Source organism: Cucumis sativus, unplaced genomic scaffold (genome assembly GCF_000004075.3).
Source record: "Cucumis sativus cultivar 9930 unplaced genomic scaffold, Cucumber_9930_V3 scaffold72, whole genome shotgun sequence".
In the NCBI taxonomy this organism is placed as follows: domain Eukaryota; kingdom Viridiplantae; phylum Streptophyta; class Magnoliopsida; order Cucurbitales; family Cucurbitaceae; genus Cucumis; species Cucumis sativus.
This window is the reverse complement of record NW_022279564.1, coordinates 152,422-162,462: the sequence shown is the minus strand read 5'-3', so window position 1 is coordinate 162,462 and position 10,041 is coordinate 152,422. Positions and strand designations below refer to the sequence as shown.

General features: G+C 33.9%; 2 protein-coding genes across 3 annotated transcripts; one reads left to right on the top strand and one right to left on the bottom strand.

Moving 5' to 3' along the window:
• Positions 1-556: 556 nt before the first annotated feature.
• LOC116406198 (protein EFFECTOR OF TRANSCRIPTION 2-like) lies at positions 557-3,104 on the top strand. 2 transcript variants are annotated; one of them, XM_031889889.1, is made up of 3 exons: positions 557-910; positions 1,650-2,012; positions 2,517-3,104. In XM_031889889.1, exons 1-3 carry the CDS (start codon positions 827-829, stop codon positions 2,955-2,957), a joined length of 888 nt encoding a protein of 295 aa, XP_031745749.1. In that variant the 5' UTR covers positions 557-826; the 3' UTR covers positions 2,958-3,104. The 2 variants fall into 2 exon arrangements, with proteins under 2 accessions (XP_031745749.1, XP_031745748.1); XM_031889888.1 differs by lacking the exon at positions 557-910 and having other exon boundaries at positions 929-2,012.
• Positions 3,105-4,321: 1,217 nt separating this feature from the next.
• LOC116406197 (mitochondrial carrier protein CoAc2-like) lies at positions 4,322-8,950 on the bottom strand. Its single transcript, XM_031889887.1, has 8 exons — positions 8,930-8,950; positions 8,185-8,478; positions 5,990-6,075; positions 5,654-5,903; positions 5,328-5,406; positions 5,039-5,223; positions 4,823-4,945; positions 4,322-4,745 (listed from the first exon to the last, which is right to left on the bottom strand). The coding sequence occupies exons 1-8, from the start codon at positions 8,948-8,950 to the stop codon at positions 4,608-4,610; spliced, it is 1,176 nt and encodes a 391-aa protein (XP_031745747.1). The 3' UTR covers positions 4,322-4,607.
• Positions 8,951-10,041: the final 1,091 nt, after the last annotated feature.

The following is a 10,041-nucleotide window of genomic DNA, read 5'->3' as shown; positions in this document are numbered from 1 at the left end:
TACTCCTACTAAATAAATGTTTGATATAACATAAAAATTGAATTGGGAATTTGATAAAGTTTAAGTATTTTAATGAGAAATTCACGTAAATAGAAAAAATATATAATTATTTATAAAAGGAAAATTTTTAAAAACAACAAATTTTATCCATTATTTACAATCTGTAGCAAATTCTATCACCGATAATAAGTGATATGCTATAATCATAAAAGACTATTATTGATAGAATCCAAACTTTTACTATAGCTTGTAAATATTTTAATTTATTTTACTATTTTTAAAAAATGACAAAATTTTGTATTATAAACTATATGTAGACTTCACATTAGCATATCATATAGCAGTGAGAGAATTTTAAAATTTTACTATAAGTTGTAAATATTTTGTAAAATTTGCTATTTTTAAAAATATTTTTTCATAAAACCTAACGAAAAACTTTAAAAGCTTAAAATAATTTAATAGATTTTCCTATCTTTTTTAAAAAAATTATGATTGTGTTTGAATGTAATAAAATAAACAAAAATATATTTACAAAATTTGTTATTGAAATAAGAAGTTGGCAGTTGAAAAGAATTGAAAATTAGGAGTTAATCTTTCTCTCTGACAATTAACCAATCCAATTTCATAAATTCCGGCGCATTTTCTCCATCTCCGACCAACGCCCGTCCAATAACAATTATCAATAAATAAATGGCAACAACGGATCTTTCCAATTCAAATCCGTTTCCACCTTTGGTCCAAGTTTTTAATCATGTACAACAACCTCAGATCCAGCCTTCGCTTCAAATCGGAGCAATTCTTCTCTCTTTCTTAACTGCCGCTCACTATGGTCGCCGAGCTTTCTCCCATCAGGCTGAAGAGGGAAGACTGTAAACGCACCAAACACGACTCCGATTTCTCCAAATGGGAGGTTTGATCTTTTTCTCTATTTGTTTCTATCTTCAAATTTTGGTGGGTTCCCTTCTTGGTTACAGAAATGAGCTTAAATTTGAAGCTACCGCTTTCTTTTAGGGTAATAATTATGTATCAGCTTCGGTTGGTGTTTTCGTTTGACCATCCAAGACTCTTGCTTTCCATTTGTGTTTTCACTAGTGATACCCAAGCAAAGTTTCACATCCGCGCTAGATAAATAGATGATCATAAGTCGTTCTGAGTGAAACTAAAGTCACCATGGAGATATGCGAAGATTCGTTGGGACAACGAGTGACTTGCTTGTTATTAGTAGTAACCGAAGTGGTGCCTCTTTGGGGAGCCTCGGATTGATGTTCCTTGGATTGTTGGTTTTTGTTTGGATTTGCTCTTTTGTTTCACAAGATATTTGAGGGCTTCTCACATCCTCAATCTAGCTTGCATCTTTCTGTTTCTCTCTTTTTTGTCTTCTCCTTCCACCTTGTTTTTTGTTGTAACTATTTAATCCGCGGTTGTCCCTCTGGTTCTTAATACATCTCTTTATGGATTTTTACTGCTATACTCTCTTGATATTTCATATATCAATGAAATTGTTTCTTATTCAAAAAAAAAAAAAAAACGCCAAAGCAGTGCCTCGTGTAGGCATCATAACCAAACTTAAGGAACATGTTGATGGGATTTCTTGGGGCTGTTTACTCTTTTCCATATTCCTCAATGCGTTGCTTGTTGTGATGCCTCAGATTCTTGTTGCCTCTTCTGATTGGGAAGACTATTCATTGGGGAAGGAAGGTGCAGAAAGGTACAGAATTCACAATCTTCCTAAAGTTTCAGGTCCTGGATTGTATGAGCTTGGCATTACTGTATCTAGCTCCGGTTTAGGTCGTGAGATAGCTAAACTAGACGCAGACTGGATAGTTGTTGTCTACCTTGGCGAAGCTGACAACGTGAGAACACGATTACAGCACTATGGTCGCTCGGGTTCTCATTTGGGCAATGCCTATTTCTGTGTTGTTGACTGTAAGGTTTTTCCTCTTGAAAAGGGACCCAGTTTATTTCAAGAAATGTTCTCAAGAGGGTACTCCATTGTGTATAGATGGGCTCCTGTAAGTATGTTTTGTTTTTATATATACTTTAATCAAATAATTTCATTTGGTTCTTGTAGTGCCTTGGGGAAGTAGCTAATCTACTGGATTGGTTTGTCTCATGATAGCAATTTTTTATTGGCATATAAATGTTGGTTGTTTGCCGTATCATTTGAGTTTTTTGAGATGAAAGCTGTACTTTATATATTTAAGGGATGCGAAAACAGTTCTTGCAAATGCATGAATTGTTAATCCCTCATGGGGCAGTCCTATTGGTTAAGGATTATGGTCTCTAAGTCTGAGAAATGCATGCCTAGAGGCTGCGAGTAATCTTAATAAGGAAAGTCTTTGATGTCTCGTAGTTTTGGTCTCAGGACAGGCAAAAAAAAAAAGGTGTACATGAATTGTTATGTTAATATTAAAGATTTCATCATCTCCTCTCAAGGTCAATTATGATTGTATCTCTTTCTGCATTTTGTTGTTTTTACCATTCCATGTTTCTCATTTTTCTTGTTGCTTTGACAGATGAAAAACAAGAAGAATGCTCAGATGACTGAAACTCAACTGCTTAAAACATTTGACTATGCATGGAATACAAGTGGTAATGGTGCACGGCGCCATGACGATGTACTAAAAAAACTTGAGAACATCGCTTCACAAACTACAAAATCTACCTTTATTTCCAGAAAGCTTCTGCCTTTTACACAGAAGAAAATGGGCATCAAAATTAAAACAAGCAAGTCAATTCCAATGGTGAACAAACCAGCTGAAGATGCTGAGGAGAGGAACAATTTCTTTTCTCGCATTCTCAGTTTCAGCAGATCTCGGCCTAGACTTGTTGACAACACTAATGATGTTAATTGGGCAGATAGCAATAGCTGCGGAGTGGTCATAGGTCATAACGGTGAGGTTTGTAGGAAGCCCCAGTTGAAGGAAGAAAAAGGTGTGCTGAACATAAAGGGATGAAGATTAATGGATTACTAAAGAACTCATCTAGCAGATTTATTTTACAAAAGCCCGTGAATGTAGGAACAACCATATATGGTGAAAAAGACTTCTCTTGTAGTAAATCTGAGATTCCCAATAGCACAGAAGAATGCTCAGTTTCGAATTCATTTCCCAATAAGGGGAGTTCTCTTCCAATTTGTGGAGTTGTTCTGTATGATGGCTCTCCATGTAGAAGACCCCCAGTTCAAGGAAGGAAACGGTGTGAAGAACACAAAGGGCAACGAATTTGTAGATCGACTTTAGTCACTTCCAAGTACCAGCAAACTTCACCCATATCAAAACCTGAGTCAACTGTGATAGCACAAGGCACTTCTTCAGAACTTTCTAGCTCAGGTCTCGAAAGAATGTGTGGTGTTGATTTAGGCAATGGACTCAACTGCACTAGGCAGCCAGTGAAAGGACGAGTTAGGTGTGTGGGAACATAAAGGAATGAGAACTAATAAGTTGATTTCAACGTTAGCCACAAGCAACAAACCGGATGTGTCCGATACGGTTCCGTCAGCTAAATTTTTAATCCAGCTAAAAGTTTGTGATAATATCCGTAAACCAACTTGGCAATTCTCCTTCCTTATTCATCAAGAGGAAATTCATAGCGTCACAATTCAGAATAAAACCATCTGTTACCAGGACTCCGCTGGCTACATGGTGAACAACTTCAGCAAACAGGTCAAACTTGTGTAACTTAGGGTACATGTTTTTGTTGTATGATATGTACTTATTCTAATTTATCATTGTATCTTGAACTTATAGTTGCTTGTTGCCTTGATGAACACAGAAGAGATAAGTCTCCTTACAAAATTTGAGTCTACTTTCTTTTTTCCAACAAGAGCTTGTATCTTTAGACCATTAACAATTTATTAATTATATTATTGCGTTCCTCCCTGGTACTCATTTTGGTGTTTGTTTGCCTTGCATAATTTGAATTAGACTACACCATAAGGATAGAAAGTAAAATAAACTCAAAGGGAAGTTTGCATTATACTCTCATCTCAATTGCTGGCAATGTCGAACTGTGAAACTAACTGTTAGTGAAGCATAACTTAGTCCATTATGTTCCATATGCAACTCAAGCTTCCTGCTTAGATGTATGTTCCCTTCAACGATTCAGTTTTCTATTGAATTGGGTGAGACCATAGTGAAAAGTAAAATGAACAAATCAATTTCTAAGCAGAGAAATTATTGTTTCTTATGTAAACTCCCTTGAAAGGAGTCAACCATTTCCACTTAATATATAATATATGAAAATCATTCTTGGAACTCAAGAAGACAGTTGCAACCTATAGCACATTACCTGTTCACGTAAGGTCGTACACAATGTAGAATATATGAAGAATCAACTCATATTTTATTAGTTACCTTCAAACCATCAATTGTTTACACAAGACATCCCAGCTAAATGTACACCCTTCCTTGTGCTAATTCTACTTGTTTGACAGTTACCTTGGACTTTTTGGAGACCTAAGAATAACAAATGTTTTTGCCTTGTAACTAGCATGAGCTCTAATGTCTAAACAGGCTGAAAGAATGCATATACAAATAATAACAAGGCTAACATAATGAATTCTGATACTAGAATATGGCATGTTTTGAATGGGAAAAGAATACTTGTTATGTATTAAGAGAGGACGATTGGATGTTTCTTTTATTTGTTACCACTTCTACCACAGCTTCATCTCGGGATGGAACTCTTAAGTATGTTTTCATTACATCATATACAGTAAACCCAATTGCTACTGATGGAACAACCTGAAACATACACAACTTAGCTTAGACACTAAACTACAAATGTGGAAGGAGATTAAGTAAAGGAATTGATTTCTCACCTTCAAGTAGTTGATGCTTAGACCTGAAAACAGCTGTTTAAAACCTTGTTTTCTAGCTATCAAAGAAAGGGTTTCAAATGTTCCCATCATCTCTGTATTGTTGGATGCTAGTAGACGTTGAACCTGTTTGGGCGAATTTCACACATAGCTCCATATTAGTTCAGAATTCAAACATTTTAATATATTTCTTCCATGTATTTTGGTGCAACTTATTACCTGCATTTGTCTCCTAACCACATCAAGAGGATATGTAAAGGTCTGGCCTAACAGACCCGCAACCGATCCACATACCAGCTTGACCATAATATTTTTCTTTTGTTCCTCCGGCACATGCCGCTTCATCTCTTCATAGAAGTAGAACTTCAAACCAGCATATGGAAAAATCCCGTAAAGTGATGGGGCTGGCAACGAAAGTTGAGTATTAATTGGAAAACTCGCAAAGTGAAAAGTAAGTCCCAGAAAAGTAGATTGCCAAAAGTTATATAAGCAAATTGGAAATGCATACCAACACCACGGTAGAGACCTCTAAGTCCAGCCTCCTTAAAAGTTTTTGAGAAACAATCAGAAATCCCTCTATATACATGCTCGGGACTACTAGCCCATGAATACTTGACTTTGACGGAGCAACAACCTGCACTATCAGTATCAGATCTAATTAGATTGGAATGTTCACACAGGAAGGTAGTGTGTAAGGAGAAATCCATATATTTATTCACGGCAAAGTTCAATGATACTACTCTTTTCATATTCAATTCTGGCGGGAGCAAGACTATCGCATCTAAAGATAGCTTTCATGAATCTAGTTATAATGAAGTTTACAATTTTGTATACGTTTTTGTTTTGGGAAGGGACGCTTATGTTTTTAGTCTTCACCTGGAATGCTAACTTAGTCCGAACCAAGTCCAGAGGATAGGTAAAAATCACGGCAGTTCCTCCAGCAAATGATCCTGCCAAAAGATCAAGTACGGGGCCTCTATTAAAATTTGGAAAAGAAAGGATAATCCATCTTCGATATTGTTCATAAGCCATGTAATGCAGCGCTGCATAAGGAACAATCCGAGCGACACTAGCACCGTTGCCTCTGTGATCAAATCCACTAATATGTCATTTGTTGGGGGAGGGGTGGGGCCTCAGCTCAAAAAAAATTATAGCACTTTATGTACCCACCTGTAGAAACCCAGAAAACCTTCAGTCTTAGAAATCTTCTTGATAGATCCAAGTAGTCCTATGCTTTGATACTCTGCTCTTCTGGTCTAACAAGTTGAAAAATAAGTACAGATGTTAACTTCTAGGAAAATACTTCACCGTGAAAAAGAAAAAATGGGTGGACTTCAGAATCATATATCGAAGATCAAATCTTAACCTTATTTAAAATATAACAAAAACATCTACATCCAAAAACGAAAATGATAAAAAGTGCTTAACAGCTGGTTAATTCCACAGTACATGCTTTGGAAAGGGAAATTCATGCTTGAAAAATCTGGGGGGAAACTTTGCTTAAACAAATTGAAAAAGAAAGAACTGCATTAAATATGAACAGTGTATACTAGATGGTTAATCCTATATTTATTATGAAAATGAGATGAGCAAAACTGATATACCAATATTAACTGAGAATGAACAAGAAAATCAAAGATTTTAGCTGTGGAGAAAATCAAAGACTTTAGTTGTGGAGAAAATCAAAGACTTTAGTTGTGGGATAGACATATAGTTAATGCCCTTCATTCTCATTGCCAATGCAACCATAACTGCGAGAAGTTACAAAAGCACGGGGACCGATTCGTCAATTGACTTTGAGAAGGCGTATGATGGTGTGGAGAAGGATAATATTGGCTTTGTTCTTTAAAAGAAGGGTTTTGAGACTAAATGTAAACTTTTGCTCTATAACTGTTCTTGATCAGCAGATTTTTCTACATTATCAATGAAAAATAAAGATCCACTTTTAGGCTTCTCAAAACATATACAACAGAAACCTACTTCCTCATTTTCTTTTTATGTTGGGTCGATCTTTAGATAGAATAAGAGGCAGATCTTGAAAAACTAATCCGCACTATTTAGTTATACTCAGTTTGCTCCGGTAACTTTTGGAAATACTCTTTCAAAATTACTGCCAACTAAAGCATTTTTTTTCCTAATCTCACAGGGCGTTTATCCTCTTTTAGTTAATCGTACCTTTCCATATCTTCAATGAAAAGTGGTTTGTTTCTCGAAGAAAAAAAGAGAATGGTGCTCTCTTTCATTTTAGAATCCTTGGGGAATTCCCTTGAAAGCCCTGAGTTTAGAATCAAAGCTTTGGCATCCAGACCCTAGGGGTCCTCCAGTAAATCGATGAATAACACTTTGGTAGGTAGATCAAAATCCATTTCTCAAGGAAAGGCCAAGCTTCTTTAGAATCCGAAGAATCTAAAGAAAGTCAAGTACTTCATTTGGAAGACAACACTAAAGGTATGCTAGAGGATTTCTCTCTTCCTTTTCTTGATTTCTCAACCTCTAAATATGTGAGCTGTGTGAATTATATAGCCTTGAGATCCAAATCATTTTTTCCTTTCATATCACTTGACAATAATTCTTTAGGAGAAACGTTGGATTTATCTAATAGATAGATACCTCAAATATTTCCTTAGAGCAAGATTTTATCAATCAACTCTGTATTTTCCATTTTATGTCACTGATGGTTCTTTAGGTACAGAAACCTTTATAGATGTTAAAGAAGAGAAAATTGCTAATAAAAATTTCCTCCAGATATTCCACTAATAAGGTAGAGTTTAAGCCATTATTTTTCACTTCAGCCAATTTAAAAGAGTCTCCATGTAATCTCATTGGTCCTAGACTTGAGCTCCCCTCATTTTGAGCATCTTTTACTTTATTACCTAAGATTGAAGTTTCTTTGTCATTCAAGAACAAAACAAACAAAAAGGATTCATAATAGCCAGTGGGGAATTCTATTCCCATGTATTAAGTAAAATGCAATGAAGTTATGGACTCCAAAGCATCTTGCTTTTTCCAAAATCAGAACTGAAAAAAAATTAATGGGAGTTGCATCTTTTACTGATCTATAAGAAACCCATTATTCCTGGTAAATTAAAAGTTAAATTCCAAAAAAAAACATGCACCACAACATCTCTCATTCTTGTAGAATCTCATTCTAATTTCCAAGAGAGAACAAAGAATAAGTAAAAGAAAACATACATTCATGAACTCCAAAGCCAAATACCTCAAGAGACACCCATTATGCAACTAATTTCGAAACACTAGAGAATTGAGCTCGATTCCCAAAAAAAGTCACAATTGAATCACTTACAAGACGAGATTAAGAAAGAAAAAAAAACACGATCAAGCAAACAAAAACGAAGAAAAATCACCTGGAATAAAATCTTGACACGCTCAAGTGGAGCGACGACGGTCTTGGCAATTCCACCGGCGAGGCCACCGGCAACCAGTTCCTTGGCATATTGAGGCATGGATTCTATGACTCCATCCATGATCATACCCACTTCTCTTTCGTCTCTCTTTTCGCCATTGATCAGCAAGTTTGGTAGGAGAAAAAGAGAGATCAAAGAGGGAAAGAGTGTTGGAGAATTGATTTGGGTATGATCAAAACAGTTGGTTATGGAAGAAGAGGAAGGAAGCGTTTGTGAATTTGGTTCATGCCATGGCTGTAAATCGGAGACCGGTCAAAGAAGGAGTCCAAAGTTTTTTTTTGTTTTTCAATCCATTTGTTTATTTCTTATGCTAACACCTAAATTACAAAATGTAACTTTCTTTTCTCCCTAAAAATAGCGAATTTTAAAAAATATTTACGAACTATAGTAAAATTTAGATTTTATAAATAACAAATATTTAATAGCTAGTGATATTCTTGTATTGGTGACACCGATAAAGAGTAATAGAAGTGGGCTATAATTGATAAAATTAAAAAAATTTATTAAATATTTTAATTTACTTTCTAACTTTTTAAAATGCCCATTTCTTGCCATTATTTTTTGAATTATTGTAAATAGAAAAACAGTTGAAAATATTTACAAAAATATAAGAAAAAAAAAAGAGCATATTTTGCTATATATATCAAATATTTTGAATCTAAATGTTACATGGTCCTTTTTATACCTCTAAAATATTTTTGTTCATTTTACTATATTTGAAAATGTTATTTTTCTTTATTCGACTACTTTTAAATATAGTAAAATATCAAGATAGTTTGCAATAAACCAAAATAGACTATTATTTATGTCTATCATGAAAATAGTTCACGATAGATTATTACTTGTATCTAACAATAGACACATATAGTAGTCTATATCGATCACTTTCGTTTATCACAAATAGATTAGGCTATTATACTGTATTTTGTAAATATTTTTAATTTTTTTTGAGTAATATATATATGAAAAGTTGCATTACTTTAAAAATAAATGGTAATAAGTAGCAATCAAGTATAGGAAGCATAGAAAGTTGTTTAAAAGTAATACAAAAGAGAGTTGTTTATTTTTATTAGTAAAAACATAATTTTGGATAACTTATTGTTGTGAATAACTAAATTACACCTTTTTCCTCCTTAAAGAAATAAATGCCATAAGTAGGCATTTCAAATACAAGATTATAACCTTCACTTTATATCAAAGACTACTTTTTCAAATAAAAAAAAACAACCCATATTATATAGTAATTTGTTTTTTAAAAGAATTGTCAAAAGAGCATAATATGAGTTGGGTTTGCAAATTTCTCTTTTGCTTTGACACCCAACTTAACTTTATGCTATATGTTATGTTATAAAAGAAATGGAAGAAAGAATGGAATCTTAGAGAAGATAGAGAAGATAGAGAAGGAGAAAGGTACCAAAAGAAAAGATATCCTCTTTATCCTCTTTATTTACGAATGCATTCTCATTACTTTTCCATTCTCTCACGTAATTCTTAACTAATCGTTGATAGATAATTAAAAATTTCTATCATCGTTAAAGTTCAAAATTTTGTCATAACTTTTAAATATTTTAATTTATTTTACTATTTTTGAAAATATCCCTTCAACTTTAATCCTATGCCTAATGATACTAAACCATTTTGATATTTCTAAGATTTATGAACCTATTGGATATAGAATTGCAAGTTTAATGTCTTATTAGATACAAAATTTAGTTTTTATCACAACGGTAATCACAAAAGAATATGGTAAATTTTTACACTATGAGAAAGCAATATATTAGTTTTGCTGTCAAATAT

What these genes read in the sequence shown, in the direction of transcription:
- LOC116406198 (XM_031889888.1), top strand. Translation starts at nt 1,452, where the DNA reads ATGGATTTTTACTGCTATACTCTCTTGATATTTCATATATCAATGAAA. An exon ending in TTGTGTATAGATGGGCTCCT is followed by an intron (nt 2,013 to 2,516) that starts GTAAGTATGTTT and finishes TTGCTTTGACAG; the next exon opens with ATGAAAAACAAGAAGAATGC.
- LOC116406197 (XM_031889887.1), bottom strand. Translation starts at nt 8,950, where the DNA reads ATGAACAAAAATATTTTAGAG. An exon ending in TGAACAAAAATATTTTAGAG is followed by an intron (nt 8,479 to 8,929) that starts GTATAAAAAGGA and finishes TCCGATTTACAG; the next exon opens with CCATGGCATGAACCAAATTC. An exon ending in AGGTCTCTACCGTGGTGTTG is followed by an intron (nt 5,224 to 5,327) that starts GTATGCATTTCC and finishes TTTCGTTGCCAG; the next exon opens with CCCCATCACTTTACGGGATT.